At 46.4% G+C, this 19095-nt stretch overlaps 1 protein-coding gene across 3 annotated transcripts; it reads left to right on the top strand.

The window, feature by feature from the left end:
* The first annotated feature begins 1540 nt into the window (after positions 1 to 1540).
* LOC139051249 (uncharacterized) lies at positions 1541 to 15656 on the top strand. 3 transcript variants are annotated; one of them, XR_011509286.1, is made up of 4 exons: positions 1541 to 2071; positions 3973 to 4215; positions 6963 to 7384; positions 13976 to 15656. XR_011509286.1 is itself a non-coding variant. In XM_070528238.1 (3 exons), exons 1-3 carry the CDS (start codon positions 1656 to 1658, stop codon positions 7144 to 7146), a joined length of 843 nt encoding a protein of 280 aa, XP_070384339.1. In that variant the 5' UTR covers positions 1541 to 1655; the 3' UTR covers positions 7147 to 7473. The 3 variants fall into 3 exon arrangements, 1 of the variants encoding a protein (XP_070384339.1); XR_011509287.1 differs by lacking the exon at positions 13976 to 15656 and having other exon boundaries at positions 6963 to 7211; positions 7287 to 7473; XM_070528238.1 differs by lacking the exon at positions 13976 to 15656 and having other exon boundaries at positions 6963 to 7473.
* Positions 15657 to 19095: the final 3439 nt, after the last annotated feature.

Below are 19095 nucleotides of genomic sequence, written 5' to 3'. Positions count from 1 at the left end.
CGCTGTACCTCTGCTAACAGTATGTGTGACAAGCCTAAGCTTTAGTTGGGGAGCCCTCATCGTTTCATTGCAAAACTAATTATATAGACACTTCCAGGCACATTTAGGCCGTCACCGCGGTCGTCATGATATTCCGTATAAAGTCCAAGTTCCATAACGGCGTGGCCGCTAGCTGCATGCTATAGGTGCTAGTGAGAGCGTGTGAGGATGAGCCAAAGATGGAGGCTCGATCTCGCTCGTGCAAGCGTGGGAAGCGGGGAGCAAGCCCGCCGTCTTCCTTCGGGCGCAAGGCACCGGGAGGGGGGAGTAGGAGAAGACACGTTCTCCTATGGCGGCGTCTACGTATGCCACGGCTTTGCGCGGTCGCGCCGGCCCTATCGTGAAAGCGACAGGTGGTCGGTTCATAGTCGTAGGTGTGCCGTTAGCTGATAGTTTCGTGTGCGCTTAGAACGCGTTGAAGTGAGACACAGCACTAGAGTCAATTCGCTCGCTGCATATGCCGTCCTCGTGACGCCAGCATTTTTACAGCGGGCGTCCGCGCTCATCGAGTGAGATGTGTTCATGTTTCCGTGTGCGCGCGTAAAACTATGTTTGCGAATTTAGTCAATAGCCAATGTTTACTAGTTTACGGCCGATAAAAGTACTATCCTCCCTCCGTATAGACGCCTAATAATTTGCTATCGCAATCGATGCTTCGCCTCGTGCAAAACTGCCAGATTTCTTTTTACTCGGCAACCACAACAGCAATTTCGATGCGGTTTGTTGCATTTCGAACACAAAGGTAATATCAATATTGTTCGATATTTTCAAAATACACGAAAGCCAAGCGCCATGTTTACAACTCTTTAATTCAGCAATGAAAAACAGAATTACCAATCACTAAACTACACCTAATAATACGGCTAGAGCAGATAAACGTGATCTAGGACCCACCTTTCTGAACAGTACCACTATTTTTATGATGACTTCCGCAACACACTTGTAAACATTGTAACAATTTCACGTAGGCTATGATTTCATATATGCCGTTTTCCCGCTTTATCTTCTCGGAGAGATGCACTTGATAGAAGTGCGTTGTCTGTTTTTTGCTGGAGGATTACGATGTGTAAAATTTGCGTATGAATATTTTTTGGACTTACCCGTTCTTATCAATCATATTTCATAGCTTGTAACCTTATCTATTAAATGCAACAAATTTTGCCCATATCTGTACAGCGGTTGCGGGTTTTACACATTCTCATTTCAGCTAATTTCACTGACCGCTAGAGCTCGCGAGCGGGCCAGAATTATTACTATTAGAAAGTATTATTATTATTATTATTATTATTATTATTATTATTATTATTATTATTATTATTATTATTATTATTATTATTCCATTATTTAGTCAATTTATTCAATAGCCAATGTTTACTAGTTTACGGCCGATAAAAGTACTATTCTCCCTCCGTATAGACGCCATGACTCGCTAAAGAAGGTTAAGCAATGGAAGAGAGGAAAAAGAAGAACGACACGGAGGCCACGCCCTCACGCGCTGGCACGCGAGGCCCACGCGACAAAGGAGAATCTGTCTCGCGCTTTCGAACACGCAGCTAATCGTGGCGGACGCACGTAGAACCATCGCAGAAACGAACCGCATCGTCCTGCTACCTGTCATGGAGATCGGCGCACCTAGCGGCATCGAAGTTCACCGTCTCCTCCAAGGCTGCCTGTCAACCATGTCGGAAGAGACGCCATGCCGCAAGACGCCTTCCCCGATTTCACTCGCTGCACTTCCAGATGGGGCCAAGGATGACGCGTCCCACGCGTTCAGTAACTTGGCCACCGAGGACGTCCTCCCAGATAATCGGGACCTCAAGCCGTGGTACACGGTCGACGAACGCACTTGCGGCAGCCACGCAGGACATCCCAGGAGGCTGTTCCCGAGGGCCGAGTGGTACCCGCTCGCTGGTATGGGCGTCAAGGACACCGTGCATCTGTGTACCACCATGCAAGTACTATGGACCGCGCAAGGAGCCTGGCACCAGACGGTGGAAGCCTCGGGGTTCACCGTGCGCCTACTGATGCAGAGGTAACGGTCAATTCGGTGTTTTCTATATCATATGTCAGGACCACTCCAAACATCCTCAGTGGACAAATTTTATGTTATTTCTATACTGTTGCGAAAATGCCATTGACGGGTTGTTTTGCCTCGCAAAGAAAAGAAAGACAGCGTGTAACTTGTTGAGTTACAGGTTTACGCCTTAAATGTACACGTGGGCTCAGGCAGTCGGTTGTATTCCGCTATATGCCGCAAATACAAAGAATTTCATCGCTTAATTTTCACGTCCCAAGGCCAAGCAAGGAGTTACGATTGAGCGCCTTGAATGGACTTGTGCGAAGTCTGGCAGAAGGAAGATAAAGCCCGCCGAAAGCGCAATTATTGCTATTCATTTACAAAAAGTCTAGAGAAGGAGAGACGAACACGACTTGAGCCAAGGAGAACCAATCCGCAAATTAGGAGGTTTGTATCTTCTAGGCGTGAATATAGCGCCTATCATATTTATTTATCCATTCGTTGCTTGGTAGTGTTGGTTCCCCAACTGATCTCAACTCTCCTCACAGCTAGACCACGTCATTTCGTTGGATAGCATTGTTTGAGGAAGGCTTACAGCCTATGACTCAGGGTTATTGTATTGATATATCTTCGTGTGCGAACAATGGTATCAAGAAGATGGGCTAAGAACTTAGCAGCATACGATAATAATAATAATAATAATAATAATAACAATAATAATAATAATAATGATAATAATAATAATAATAATAATAATAATAATAATAATAATAATAATAATAAATATAATAATAATAATAATAATAATAATAATAATAATATATTAATAATATTAATGTGACAAGCTGACGAAGAAGAAGTTTTAATCATCTTCGGAAGAAGACGACGTTCTGGGCTTCGCGCGCTGGCTACCATCTTGTCAGATGATATAATTGTTGTAAATATTCTGTAAATACACGTCTGACTGTTTTTAACCCCATAATAATAATAATAATAATAATAATAATAATAATAATAATAATAATAGCAACGAGAACAAGAAGAACATCTTTGGGTACGTGATAAGTTGGCGCTCCTCTGTATATACGATGCCGCTCTCTGCTACCATAAAAATTGCATAAGAATCAAATAGCAAATTATCATTTGAAAAGTGTGCATTCAGACACTTTCTTGTCCCAAAGGGCACCTTTCCGATACCACATTGTGTCAAATAGACAAAAGCGGGGTATCAAAGGATGAAGTTCAGGTTTTTGCACCTTTATGAAAAAAAAGTGCCTAAATTGAACACACAGCAAAAAGTCTTGAAATTCTGGCACGAAAAACTGACAGTATATCGAGTGGCGCATGACGTATTAATCACAGTAGAGCGCGAAGTATTTTATTAGGGCGCTTTCTTATTTTTTTACGTTTCTTTATTGGTTCGATTGAAGTTGTTTGTGAATAAATAAAATCGAAGAGATAAATCCTAACACGGAATACCGCTGGTAGAGGTCTTTTCGGTCGCGGCTTAACATCAAGTTTGAAATACAACGAAAAATAGCAATTGCTGGAATAAACAGAATAATTTTTGGCAATCTATAAAACCATTTCAGTGTGGTTAGGATGAGTTAGAATAAATTATCTTATATCCTAACACATGGCAGTTGGATTTCCAGAACCAACATGCATATTCCGCGCCAATCGTCATTTCGTAGCACATATGCATGGTAAGAATACCCAATTTAGCAGCGAGAATCTATTTTCCTGCTTCCCGGATGGGCGATGACGTCGTTAGTGTTTCGATTCTGAAGGCGCTGTTTGCTTCCAATGAAGCAGGACACGTTTCGTGAGACGAGCTGCGGCGTTCATCGGAGCCTTGCTTGACGAATGTGCATTGCAACAGCAGTGTTCGTTGTCGCCATGCATTGTCAACGCAGTGCGCGAGACCCGAGTACGCGTGGATCGGAAGCGGCCGCGACCACGAGTGGCCGGTTCGTCGAGTGCGACCACGTGACTTCTGCCGAGCGCAGCCTCGACGTCTCGGGCTGCAGGCTACGCATCCACCCACGTGACCCGCTGCCGTGCGCGTTGACGATGCTGAACGCCATCAAGGCTGAGAGCAACGGCGACACGCACGGCGTGGCTGCACCGAGCAGCCGCATTTGTAGGCTGCACGCGAGGTAAGCCAAACACCAGTCCAACTAATACGCTGCAGTCAATGTGCGGCCTCTTTCATTACTATTCCATTTACGCCATCTTATCTCGTAAGAGACACCGTGATTGTAGGTCACATATATGCTCGTGTAAGCCGAGGTGTCACGATTAACCACTGCCTATAGGCCGGCTTGGGGTAATCATCTAGCGTAATCTTTCAATGTAAAATTATCGTTCAGCGAAGGGATTGTAGCGCTTTCGTCAAATAGCGGTGTCCGTACTTGTAGAAGGACATGTAGACTGCTCATTAGTACCCAGTTCTGGGCTATTTGACTTTACAGTCAAAGCTGTTATGAGATAGAGAGAGTATGTAAAAATATACGGGCTGTGAAGAGCAAACTTTTAGTTCGCACAATCCGTGTTTTCTTTCAGTCACACATAACTTGAAATCCTAGAAAAAGTAGACACGAGGTAAAGAGCTGCCCCAAGTCTAATACTTTGTAGCTGAGTAATATATGAACGATATATTTCTAAAACTGCATGTGTTGAGTCATAAAGCGGACAGCACCGTTGGTAACCTTACGTGAATTCGTAGACGAAGAGGAAAGCTAGAGGCTGCGGGCTTGTTTTCTGTTTGACTTCTCTATGGACACCTGAACCATATACATCTACCATGAAAAAAGACGCAATATCACAGGAGTATAATAGATGCGATAAAGTTCGTACGAAAGTACGTCTTATAGATAAAAGCGTGCAGGATGATAAATAGTACGATACACCCGCCGTGATTGCTTAGTGGCAGCGGTGTTAGGCTGTTAAGCACGAGGTTGCGGGATCCAATCCCGGCCGCCACGGCGGCTGCTTTCGACAGGGGCGAAATACGAAAACACCCGTGTACTTAGATTTAGGTGCAAGTTAAAGAAACCCAGGTGGTCGCAATTTCCGGAGTACTGCACTGCGGCGTGCCTCATGATGAGATTGTTGTTTTGGCACGTAAAACACCGTAATTTATTTTTTATTTTAGAAATACCATAAACATACAACTGGTATGTAAATATTTAGAAAAAAAAAACAAGCGCGCCAACTTAACAATGAAGCGATAGAGAAAATGTGTTGCTGCGTGTTGTCGATCCACCGTGGATATAATACGCGGAAGCCAAAAGTCGCTGTAGCCACTTTTGCCTCGCAATCTCTAGTCTTCCGTGAGACCAGTCCGTAGACCATATGGTGGTGAAATATGGTCTTACAGAAAAGGTATCGCCTGGTTGAAGCTACGAGGAAAAGGAAAAGGAATCCTTTCGTGAAAGGAATGACTAGCACTAATTTATTTTTTTACAATTTGCTTCGTTTCGCTACATTTGGCCATGACCTACCCAAACATCCGTGGGCGCATTAACGCAAAACTATTATAATTATTCTATTCCATTTCTGCAATCAGCCCTCCACGATTGGTAAAATTTTTTCGGACCACCAACACTTCGCTTGTCTTTCACGTGACGTCAGGAAAACCCTTCAACTCATATGACGTATTATGAATCATTAGCTCTAGCAAAAGAAAAAAAAAACAATTTCATACTCTGCGACTTTTTCACCAAGAGCCGTCCGCTGTTGGTCGAATGTGTTTGGGCTTTGCCCACTTCGCCTGCCAGTCACGCGATGTGAAAAAACTACGAAAAGTCACCACTTCGAAGTGGCGCAACAAAAACGAATTTTTTCGGAACTTTTGCGTGCCAGATGATGTTGTGCAGCCCTATTGGCACCCATACCCTTTACCAAAATTATACGGACCAGGGATTGGAGATAAAACTAATTTTCTCCTTCGTCTGTGAATGCACATTGAAATTAAAGACTGCAGGCCAAACTTGGCATTACGAGTTTTGTATTAATTACGAAGAAATTCCGTTTTGTTGGCGACCCCGTCTAGTCTAGCTTCAGTGAACGCAGCACGAAGGCGAATGAGTCGACAAATCGAAACACATGGATTTGGGTGGATGACAATTTTCCCTTTCATGGTCCTTCCTCCCTTTGCGCTCCTCAGTAGAACTGATTTCCGATGTTCAGTGTCCATGTGCTGGGAGATGTCGATTAATTCACCTTCCTGCTGTGACCTGTTAACTGCGTCGTTAACTCCGAAAGACCGCCAATGAAAGGCGTTGGGCATGAGGTCGATCTCTGCGGACCTGGACGAATTTTCCATCACTTAAGGACCTTGGTTTCTGAAAAACGGTGAAGTGCTTCCTTTAAAGCGTCATACTACTTTAACAGTGAAAACGAGATATGACAAAGCCGAATTTTTATTTCGCTTCCACTTTTTTTAATTCTGAAAGAAATACGAAAATTCGCGTGGATGAGTTTTTTCTCATTCATGAGCCTTCCTCCACGTTGAGTGCTTTCGTACAACTGAGTTTTCATGTCCTGAAAGCTCTAGAACTTTTTTCCTCTGCTACTGCAAATCCGTTATCCATATCACAGAAAGCATTAGACAAAGGGTTTTATTTCACCGTGTACGGTTAGGTGAGAGAGTGTTCGAAGTAACTGCTGCTGTTGCCGTATGCTGCTGTAGTGCATAGCAAGCCCCGTCTCTTGTTCTACACTTACGCTCTCTAAAGCTTGTTCAGCACATAACTATTCCTTTGGCAGAGCTCCTTCATATAGACAAACCTTCTTTCCTAGATGTGTCAAAGATAAATCAGTCCTTTACTCGTTCTTGAGGATATTGACTCTACCCTGGTTGAGTCACAAACAATTCGCATCTTTTCCCTTCTTCCATCAGGTTCGCCCCGAACAGAGCAGACGGCAGTACGGCAATCCCGACAGGAGTCGCCCGTCGTCTCCTGCTTCACCGCGCGTGTGGCTGCCGTCTGCTCGGCTGCACTACTTCACAACTGCAGCGTTACAACACCACCGGGCTCTGCAGGCGGCCTAACCACCACCTCAGCTTTGCTTATCCAAGCTGAGTGGCTGACCGTGCGTTCCCTCCTGACCAGGTGACCGGCGACTTCGATGCGCACTCGGTTCGCTGGTACGATGGCCACACTAGACGTTTGGGGGCGCACTGGCGGCTCCACGGCATTCACGGGCTGGTGTACCTGCGCAGGGTTTGGCGAGGACGCCCCCAGCAACCGCTGCGAGCTAGTCGCCGTGTCGCTATCCCGCGACGATAGTGCCACGAAACTGTGGCGCCGCTTGCCGGGAGTGGGTGCACTTTTCTTTCGTAACTTTTTAAAATTTTTTCAGTGTATTTGTGTGAAAGTAGTATTCTTATATGTGTTTATAATAGAGTTTTTTGCGATCGAAATATGTTGCTATGTTGATTCCTTGAGCATGGCGTTTGTGGGCGATGATAAAGGGCGAAATTGAATGAGCCCTGCACTGTAATTCTGTTTTTTTTTTATTGATAACTATAGTGTTCAGAAATTACGACGTCATCTCGACAACGCTGTCTCGCGACAATGTGGCCAGACCAGTCAAATGGTTCTGTTTGTGTGCTTATCTGTAATACCCTGCAATGGAATCTAATCCACGGATGCACAGGGGTCGCTGGAATTGCACTCCGCGTTGCTCGAAAGGAAGCCCTTTTAAAGCTGACAGGATTCAGCCTTCCTTTTTAAGGATTGCTTGTGAGAGGGCCGCAAAATATGAACACACAGTCACATTAACACAGTCATAAGAGGGACTTGCGGACTGTACGTTCGGACGGGGTAATGGTAGGGAAGATGAAGTAGAAGCACGAGAACATGATTACGCAGCTTATTATTATTATTATTATTAATATTATTATTATTATTATTGCAAGTTCCACCCCTCCTTAAGTGTTCCTTTAACTCTGGTAGCTCAGAAACGCAATATATCCTTACAGCTGATACAGCTATATACAGTTACAGCTACAGCTATATACAGCTGATGTTGATTTAATTGCTTTGCGAAGGTCATGAAAGTTTATTTGCCCATATTCGTACCTACAAAATGGCTCAAAATTCCTCACTCGTCTTGTAAAGTACTATACACGACAATATATCTGAAAGACCGCGCACACAGAAAAGCTGGGCCAACAGGCCTAGATATGTAGAAACTGAAAAATTTAGGCGCTGTCATTACCTTTGTAATTTGATTGTAACAATGATCACTTCTTTCAAGTTGAACGTGTTGAAGCCAGCACGAGAAGTAAATCAAAATATTTCAGGAGCTACGCGCACTCTCACGGTTGTAAGAAGAGCTGTATGTATTGATGATGAAAATGGCGATGTCTCGAACACTGCTGATGCCTTTGCAAAACATTTATGTTCTGCATTTCTTCTAAATATCCTTCTACATCAAGTAACGTTGATTCTCTCTGGTACCGTGTGCTCGTGTGTAAGGGATGTTATCTGCAAGTGACATATTTCTGCTCGACACACGGTAAAACTTTCGCTAGAAGTCGCTATTTGGTACCGGTTAAATACTCTGCGAACAACATATTTTTAAAGAGCGTTTGGGCCAACCCTAATTAAAATGTATTTGACAATACTCGCCCTGTATAGTGCTGAGAAGTAATGAGATCTTGTGATGTATACAGCGTATCCACTTAGAGCACAGACGATTATGGCAACGAAAGCTGAACGCACGCACCTCGCATTTTGCGTCGAGCTTTCCCCGGTTGTTGGGAACACAACACTTCTTAGGCATGCGCATGGTAATGTAACGCCAATAATAAAATGTGGACCTTTTTGAAATCATATGGGGGGATGGGTAGCGACGCGATTTTGGACAGCACGAGAAATTGTAGACAACTTGATCCAACAAGTGAATTGATTCATCTAACGCACAAAAGCTACTGGACGCAATATTTGACGAGCCATGACAATAGATACACGATTGCAATGGCAAGCAAACAATGTTCCCGTGCCAGGGCGCACCGTTTGACAAGCCTAACGGCCAAGGTAAGGTGCGTTATTTGGAACGGCTCCATTCGATGACGTAGGGTCGCAGATATCAGGCAGTGCTTCGACGTTAACTTCTTCCTGGTGGTATTGGTAGAAATGACGCAGTCGTGAAATGAATGACAGCGTTGCCACTCTTCGCTGGCGGTACCCATATATTCATCATCATCATCAGCCTGGTTACGCTCACTGCAGGGCAAAGGCCTCTCCCATATTTCTCCAACAACCCCGGTCATGTACTAAATGTGGCCACGCCGTCCCTGCAAACTTCTTAATCTCATCCGCCCACGTAACTTTCTGCCGCCCCCTGCTACGCTTCCCTTCCCTTGGGATCCAGTCCGTAACCCTTAATGACCATCGGTTATCTTCCCTCCTCATTACATGTCCTGCCCATGCCCATTTCTTTTTCTTGATTTCAACTAAGATGTCATTTACTTGCGTTTGTTCCCTCACCCAATCTGCTCTTTCCTTATCCCTTAACGTTACACCTATCGTTCTTCTTTCCATAGCTCGTTGCGTCGTCCTCAATTTGAGTAGAACTCTTTTCGTAAGCCTCCAGGTTTCTGCCCCGTAGGTGAGTACTGGTAAGACACAGCTATTATATACTTTTCTCTTGAGGGATAATGGCAACCTGCTGTTCATGATCTGAGAATGCCTGGCAAGCGCACCCCAGCCCATTCTTATTCTCCTGATTATTTCCGTCTCATGATCCGGATCCGCCGTCACTACCTGCCCCAAGTAGGTGTATTCCCTTACGACTTCCAGTACCTCGCTGCCTATTGTAAATTGCTGTTCTCTTCCGAGACTGTTAAACATTACTTTAGTTTTCTGCAGATTCATTTTTAGACCCACTCTTCTGCTTTGCCTCTCCAGGTCAGTGAGCATGCATTGCAATTGGTCCCCTGAGTTACTAAGCAAGGCAATATCATCAGCGAATCGCAAGCTACTAAGGTACTCTCCATTAACTTTTATCCACAATTTTTCCCAATCCAGGTCTCCGAATACCTCCTCTAAACATGCTGTGAATAACATTGGAGAGATCGTATCTCCCTGAATGACGCCTTTCTTTATTGGGGTTTTGTTGCTTGCTTTATGGAGGACAACGGTGGCTGTGGAGTCGCTATAGATATCTTTCAGTATTTTTACATACGGCTCGTCTACACCCTGATTCCGTAATGCCTCCATGACTGCTGAGGTTTCGACAGAATCAAACGCTTTCTCGTAATCAATGAATGCTATATATAAGGGTTGGTTATATTCCGCACATTTCTCTATCATCTGATTGATAGTGTGAATATGATCTATTGTTGAGTAGCCTTTACGGAATCCTGCCTGGTCCTTTGCTTGGCAGAAGTCTAAGGTCATATATTATACGTATATATATATATATATATATATATATATATATATATATGCTTTACGTTCTCGTGACGCCTGCGGCAAAAAAGACGTTCCACGTCCGCCGCCAAGGTCTGTGAGTGGTGGCGCTGGCTAACATTCCCAGGGTTCTACTAGGACACATAAATACCCAAGAAAGTGGATGGGAAAAACGAAGCCGTGGTAGCTCAATCGGTAGAGCATCGCACGCGAAATGCGAAGGTTGTGGGTTCGGTTCCCACCTGCAGCAAGTTGTTTTTTCAACCACTTTAATTTCCGGTACTTTATCGTTTCTTTATTTCTTTTATTAAGCACAAGTAATTTCCCCTATGTTGTCCTTGGTGTAAGTGTTTGTTGGCTTCTTATGATATGACTATATATATATATATATATATATATATATATATATATATATATATATATATATATATATATATATATATATATAATGTGGGGGGAGGGCGGGAGAGGGAAAAGGCGAAGTGAGAAGGCGAGGAAGCGCTACTACTATACACAGGACAGCAGTTGCGGGCAAACAGGCAAGTTTAGGCTCAAGGTCCATACAAATATGGCAAGTGGACAAATGATACACGGCATACTGACGCGCAAAGCCGTTATAAGGTACTGCGGGGTCAGGGCGAAACTGCGGAAACGGTCGCACGTGAAATCAACACCCGCCCGCCTCCGCAGCTGTACGCCTATGGCATTCAAAGAACGAGGTCATACGCTTACCGTATTTGCACGCATTCAACGTAAGTATTTCTGGTTTTACTTTTTTTTTTCTAAACGCGCCTCGCGTTTGGTTATGTTGGTTATATTCGGGTTCAACACGATCACATATTACACGTTCTTTTTTTTCCCTCTTGCAAAGCTGTCAGATACAGCATTGCATTTGAACATTAATATCCTAGCTGTTTTAAAGCATGCACGTTATCGTGAGTTAAAAAAAACGGAGGAGGGCAAAAATCTAGCTAATAATCATTCTTATGGTTCAACTTAAAAGGACGGGTAGATTTTTCAGAAACCAAGTGCGGCAGCCAAAAAGAAAAAGGAAGAAAAGGAAAAAAATCTTCATTAACACGTACAGTCCTGGAGTTACAACACTCAAATGGTACATAACCTGCAGTTAATGGGGACACAAAAATACACATTTATTTATTTATTTATTTATTTTTATTTATTTAATATACATACTTTCAAGACTCGCAGGCATTACAGAAAGGGGTGGTAACAGAGCAAAGTAAAATGCAGACAATTGTATAAAGGGAAAAAAATGTTGAGCGATAGCGTGGTAAACTGCTGTTTTGAATGAACACGTATCTGCGATCTGAATGATGGAAGCAGGAAGGTGGTTTCAGTCGACACCCGCCGTGGTTGCTCAGTGGCTATGGTGTTGGGCTGCTGAGCACGAGGTCGCGGGATCGAATCCCGGCCACGGCGGCCGCATTTCGATGGGGGCGAAATGCGAAAACACCCGTGTGCTTAGATTTAGGTGCACGTTAAAGAACCCCAGGTGGTCAAAAATTTCCGGAGTCCTCCACTACGGCGTGCCTCATAATCAGAAAGTGGTTTTGGCACGTAAAACCCCAAATATTATTATTATTATTTCAGTCGACACTTGTGCGGGGTAAAAAAGAATCATGGTAGTTGTTCTTTCGGCAGTGTGGGACGGCACCTTTATATCTGTGCTCATAACGGTATGCAACGGGGAAAGGTGGGGTGATAAGTTGATTCCCGAGTGCGTGGTTAGAGCGATAAACCTTGGGGAATAGGCAACTGCGAGCACATTTGCGGCGTAATCAAAGATCTGGCAGATTCAGGTTTTTGTCATACATGTTACACTGGAATGGCGGGAATGGTTAGGTAAAGCAAGCTGCTCGATTTTGAATCGCTTCAAGGGAAGGGGCTATAGTCATGCTTGATTGTTATCCCAAATGGCAGATTCGCATTCTAGTTTTCAGCAAACTAGGGTTTTGTAGAGTGTCAATTTTACAGAAGTAGGAACAGTGGAAAAATTACGACGAAGATATCATAATATGTGATTTGCATTTGCAGTAATACAATTAGTAGGCATATTCCACAACAGATAATTATTTATGTGAAGGCCGAGATATTTGTGAGCGTTAAAAGATTGTAATAAAGTGTCATTCGGTACATATCTTCACTCATTGCCACTACTGGCCGTACGTGACTCGCGCATCGACTTACTCTTGCTAGCGTTAAGTTTCATGAGCCATTTCATAGACCGGAATGACACATTGTAAAGATCCCCTTGCAGTTTATATGAACCATCAGTGTTAGTGATCTTTCGGTATATTACACAATCGTCTGCGAACAGAATAATTGATGGTGATGTTGCACAGTTACGGAGGAGCAGGAAGAAAGAACTTTATTGTGTGCCCTGCGAGTTGGTGGGGAGGGCCAAAGGCCCCGCCTAGGTGACGGCCAGGAGTTCTTGGGTCCTGGCGGCATCCTCGGCCCGCTGGACGGCCCATAATTGATCTTCGAGGGCGGGGCTGAGCAGCGCGGCTTCCCAGCGCGTGCGAAGGCTGCTGCTAGAGGCCGCGTTTTCTTTATTGCTATTTAGCCCTCGGCATTCCCATAATATATGCTCCAGAGTGGCTCTGGATTCACATGTCTTGCATTTGTCCGTAGGATATACATCCGGATATATGATGTGCGAGTTAGGGGAGATCATTAATATAAATCAAGAAAAGTAAAGGCCCCAAGATCGGAGCCTTGTGGCAATCCGGGTGTAGCTGCTGATAAAGCAGATGAATACTCATTCGTTGTGACATATCGAGTTCGATTAGAAAGAAACTCTTTAATTCCAGACAAGGCATTTGGGTCAATATTAAGCTCATTAAGTTTATGGGTAAGTAGATCATGACATACGGTGTCGAGCGCTTTGGCAAAATCTAAAAAGATACAGTCAATATCAAATCCTTGATCCAAGGCGGTGAACAAATCGTTAATGAAACAGAAAAGTTGAGTATCGCCTGAAAAAGTTTCTTTTTTAAACATTGTTGAGATTGATGGAAGAACGAGTTGCTCTCCAGGAAATCGATGAGGTGGGATTATACTACGTGTTCCAAGATTTGGCATGGAATGCTAGTTAATGAGATATGTCGGATGTTGTCGGGACAATCTGCGTTACCTGATTTACGGACTGGAACCACCCTAGCCATTTTCCGGTCTGTAGGAAGCGATAAATACTGTAATGACTGAGCAAACAGTTTAGATAGAATAACAGACGAAAATAATGCCGTACACTTTAACATTGCTGAATTAATAAAATCAAGACCTGTAGTAGATGGCATCTTTTGATTATCAATCAAATGGTTAATACCAACTCAATGCCGCACATACTAGGCATACTTATAATGTATTTATTCAAAGGCGCAAACTATATATATAGTACAGAGCAAATCAGACAAATCGGCCGTCCGCCAGAACGCCTTGTTGACTTCTGCCTGCTCTACTTTTCTAGCGCCCGCGCCCAAGTACATCTCTTCTCCGCACTCGGCCACGCTGCAAGTTTCCGCCACGGCTTGCAGGGTGTCAAGTCGTCGTTGGTGCGCCGTCCAGCGCGCAACCAGCTTCTCATGGCGGGCGGCACTGGCTCGGTTGCGCGCTGGTCGCAGGCTCGTCGACGATTGTCCCGTCGCAATTTGGCATGCATGCACGAAAGGACATCCTGTACAGTGAGCAGGCCCTCTGCTCAGCCGTCGCGTGCTTCTTCGCAACGGTGCAGCTGACTTATCGAGACTACCCGTTGAGCTCGAATCAGCCGAACTTGACGAAAAAACCGCGTGGTTTGCGCATCTAGTCTGCTGCGTGTCTATTGTGGTGACTTGCGCGTCCTGCACGTCTTTCGCATGCGTGCAGGTCTTTGATGACAATGACCTTGAGCGAGGTCTCCCTCAGTGCGGTGTGAACGGCCGCTAATTCGGCCAACGACTGCGTTGACACCCAAGGATGTGGCTCCGACGAGTCAGGAAGCACCTCCATTGCGATACGTAGACAGGGCAGGTTCCTGGAGTGGTAGCGTCGGCACCTCCATGCGCCCCGGCGTTGATTAGTTTAGGAGTCGTTTCGCCGGCTTCTGTGGGTGGAAAGTGGTCTCGGCCTCTGGAAGTGATGGTATAGCGTCGGATGCCGACGCAGAGTTCGAGACCAGTGGTGGAGAAAATGGCTCGCATTCCGTGTCTAAAGCAGGGCAGATGGGGAAGCTATTTGTGAAAATATTACCACGTGCAGCTGCAGCAGCGAGATAATGCTGCTCCGGAGCTCACAGGGTTTTCGTCGGTGCAGTTCAGCTGGCGTAAACTGCCATGTCAAAATAGCAGCGGTGGTCTGTTGCGTGTTAACTAGCCGTGGTGGAGCCACTGGGCTGGTTTGTGATGCACCGCTCGGTGGTGGGACGACACAGCACCGGCGGTCGTCATGCGCTTCCCACGGCCTGTTGTGTAGCCGACGGCGACAACCGGTGAGTAGGTGTCTATCGTGAGGACGTCTGCGTACCTCTCTCTTCAGGCATTCACCACTGCCACCTCAAGGTGGTGCACTTCAGGAGCTCCGGCCGCTGAGCAGTGCTGCAGGGGCTCCTCGTAGGCATAAGTGAGCGGGCGGAAAACAGCCGCCAGAGCTGCGCTCCATTCTGCCAAGGACCGGCACTTGTGACCTTCGTACTTGCCCCACGCCTTGGCACCACCTCGACACCTCCCCGCTGCAACCAGCAATATCGTGTTGTCGGGCCAGGCATGGCGAGCGCCGAGCGTGTTGGCATGCTTGTACCCACAGAATAGGCCCATTCTGAAATCCGTGGAACTGCGGCAGTTTCGAGCCAGCCGGTGATGGTAAGGTTGCGGGCGGGAAGCCGAAGGTGGCCGAAACGATGTAGTTGACCTGCTGCGAGAGCAGCGAGATGGCTCGCATGATGTCCGTCAAGCTGCCGGCTGTGCCGCCCGTTGAACCAGGGGTGGAATCCGCGCACGTTGAGGCGGCGGCAGCCGCCGCAGTACTCGTGCCCGCCGGACCAGTAGCCAGAGGAGCGTGAACAGTCCCCCGACGGCCCATGGAGAGGGGGATGGTGCCCTGGGACAGTGGACGTGCTTTTTCATCGGCTTTGATTTTCCCTTAGCTTATCAATTATACACTCCAAGTAATACTACAAATTCTTTCCCTATGTTTTCTTGGTTTGATTATCTGTTGCTTCCATATGGGGTTGGGCATCTTCGAAGTGCCAGAATAAGGCACGATGAGACTTCAAAGAGCAGGGGCGCTATGAGGGAAGGCCTGCCGTTCGGCCAAGCTTGTACTCTTCGTGAGCTCTGCCGAGCTCGTCTCATAAATGAACAAGTCATATTTAACCCCATAGACGCGCCTAGTTTCATTGGCTAACGTCACTAGCACGTCACCTCGAGGCCGGACGGCAAAGACAGACTCACGTTGTAAATCGTGGGGAGCCTTCATATGCCGGGCAAAAATTATTAACGAGAAATATGTTTTGTAAGTTCTATTACAAGCTTTGTGAAAGTTTCGCAAACATATTTTAAAAAAGGGAACCCGATGGACGCGACATCAGCTGAAGACATCCAACGCACAGACATCAAACGCACGTTCTCCACCAAAAACGACGTAGTGTACGTGAACGCAGCCGCACAAAATCGCGAACAAGGACGCAGAATGGCCATGGTCTTCAACGCAAGCCTTTCCGAAATTACAAGCGCCTCAATAAACTGAAGAAGCGTGACTGAAGCTGAGGAGCCGTCGCTCTAACTGCGGCGGATGGCTTCAGAACCGGCAAATCACTAACCATTCCAGCTGATTCACATTTCCTCAACAGCAGAATAGGCCACCGCGCCCTCTGTGTACTACTTACTCCCCGAGATGAGAGGCGGCGTAACACTCCACACAACACAGCCACAGCCGATCCAACACAAGATCCTGTGGGTGCCGGGCAATGCAGGAATGCCGGGGAACGAAGAGACGGACATGTTGCTCAACGGTATGCAATCCGTGTACCCGAAGAATCCAAACTCGAAAGTCCACCGTCTGTTACCAGTGAATACTCGGATTTATTGGCACACTACTGCAGGGGAACCAGGATACGCTATCCTCCCCCACATAAATCACTCACGAGGGCGTAGGTCACTTATTCGAGACAGCTCCATGCAGACAGGAACCTTGCCCAACTTAAATCTACACAGTAAAACGTGTACCCCGCCAGATGCGCAGATAAATATCCGGTAGCCACCTTGTAACAGATAACGTGGGAATGCCAACATATGACAGCAGTCGCCAAAATCATAAATCCAAGTGGGGAGCAATGGCAGGCACAGCTGGCCGGCGACCACTGCTAGGACCAAACTGGTCTCGTGCAGCGAGCACGAAGGGCAGTTGAAACTAATGGAGCCCTGGACAAAGGGTCCCACCCCTACTAAACCCAGCAAAGAGCGTCAAAAATGACCCTGACAGACTGCCACAAATAACCCTGTAAATAGAAGCCAATGAAGGTTTTGGATGATGAAGATGGTGGTGGTGGTGGTGGTGGTGGTGGTGATGATGATGATGATGACGACGACGATGATGATGATGATGATGCAGGCGGCGCGCTCTCCTGCACAACGATGTGTGCGTAGTGCCCGCGTGGGCACTTCTTCCCTTCTGGATGGGGAATGATAGAAGTCAACAATAAAAGAATGATACAACGATACAAGTCACTAGAAAGAGGTGATACGCCTTGGAAGGTGCCGGCTGCAGGCGTTTCGAGGAGTCTGCAGATAGAAGGGCAGTATTAGATTCGTCGGACGATCCTACGGCTGTCAAGCAGATGTAGGGGTCGTCGGACTACCTCGCCGCTGCCACCATTTGAAGGAGTCGTAGAGATGAATTCGGTGAACAGGATTTACTTACAGATTAACATATTTTAAGACAAGACACACATCGGCAGTCTAGCGCGACTCCCATATGGAGCCCGCAAGATTAACATTCAGCAAACAGTATTCGAGCACACAGCTCACTACTACATTTTGAGCATAACAACGAGCACTCAGCTCCCTACGACGAGCACGACACGAGCACGCTCTAGCAGCCGGCAAACGCTGCTTATAAGCTCTCCGCTTGACGTCACCGTTCGGCGTGGACGGAGCACGAGTGGTCGGGAATGTTCGTCCAATCATTGTAAACTTGCCACCGCCCCGCCGTTTGGCCCACACACACTAATGCACACAAGTTCGAGCTCACACACAAAGGCTCCGGAGTCGACGTCAGAGGGCTTTGTACAACTCTCGGTACAGCATAGCTCGCGGTGTCGTCGACCGAGGGCTTCGTAAAACTGTGCTCCGTCCCGGGTGGCGCGGCGGCATACCACATTCCAGAGCTGACCGCGCGCCACGTGGCTGCCGGTCATCCGCAGTTCTCGGAAGGCGCCTCGTCTGGGGGGCTTGGAACACGTGCGGCGGGCTGAAAGCTGGCACGTTGCCACCCCGTACGGCCATTCCTAACAGCAGACATTCACGTTGACATATTGCATTACTTCAATGCCCTGGCGATTTGGCACCTTTGAACGCGCTGTACCTCTGCTAACAGTATGTGTGACAAGCCTAAGCTTTAGTTGGGGAGCCCTCATCGTTTCATTGCAAAACTAATTATATAGACACTTCCAGGCACATTTAGGCCGTCACCGCGGTCGTCATGATATTCCGTATAAAGTCCAAGTTCCATAACGGCGTGGCCGCTAGCTGCATGCTATAGCTGCTAGTGAGAGCGTGTGAGGATGAGCCAAAGATGGAGGCTCGATCTCGCTCGTGCAAGCGTGGGAGGCGGGGAGCAAGCCCGCCGTCTTCCTTCGGGCGCAAGGCACCGGGAGGGGGGAGTAGGAGAAGACACGTTCTCCTATGGCGGCGTCTACGTATGCCACGGCTTTGCGCGGTCGCGCCGGCCCTATCGTGAAAGCGACAGGTGGTCGGTTCATAGTCGTAGGTGTGCCGTTAGCTGATAGTTTCGTGTGCGCTTAGAACGCGTTGAAGTGAGACACAGCACTAGAGTCAATTCGCTCGCTGCATATGCCGTCCTCGTGACGCCAGCATTTTTACAGCGGGCGTCCGCGCTCATCGAGTGAGATGTGTTCATGTTTCCGTGTGCGCGCGTAAAACTATGTTTGCGAATTTAGTCAATAGCCAATGTTTACTAGTTTACGGCCGATAAAAGTACTATCCTCCCTCCGTATAGACGCCTAATAATTTGCTATCGCAATCGATGCTTCGCCTCGTGCAAAACTGCCAGATTTCTTTTTACTCGGCAACCACAACAGCAATTTCGATGCGGTTTGTTGCATTTCGAACACAAAGGTAATATCAATATTGTTCGATATTTTCAAAATACACGAAAGCCAAGCGCCATGTTTACAACTCTTTAATTCAGCAATGAAAAACAGAATTACCAATCACTAAACTACACCTAATAATACGGCTAGAGCAGATAAACGTGATCTAGGACCCACCTTTCTGAACAGTACCACTATTTTTATGATGACTTCCGCAACACACTTGTAAACATTGTAACAATTTCACGTAGGCTATGATTTCATATATGCCGTTTTCCCGC

The sequence above is a fragment of the Dermacentor albipictus genome, unplaced genomic scaffold (assembly GCF_038994185.2).
Source record: "Dermacentor albipictus isolate Rhodes 1998 colony unplaced genomic scaffold, USDA_Dalb.pri_finalv2 scaffold_11, whole genome shotgun sequence".
In the NCBI taxonomy this organism is placed as follows: Eukaryota; Metazoa; Arthropoda; class Arachnida; order Ixodida; family Ixodidae; genus Dermacentor; species Dermacentor albipictus.
Note: the sequence above shows the minus strand (reverse complement) of the source record. Positions and strands in the feature narration are given on the sequence as shown.

Coding starts and splice junctions, on each gene's coding strand:
- LOC139051249 (XM_070528238.1), top strand. CDS start 1,656: ATGGAGATCGGCGCACCTAGCGGCATCGAAGTTCACCGTCTCCTCCAA. Junction 2,072..3,972: donor GTGCGCCTACTGATGCAGAG/GTAACGGTCAAT, acceptor TTGTCAACGCAG/TGCGCGAGACCCGAGTACGC. Junction 4,216..6,962: donor ATTTGTAGGCTGCACGCGAG/GTAAGCCAAACA, acceptor TTCTTCCATCAG/GTTCGCCCCGAACAGAGCAG.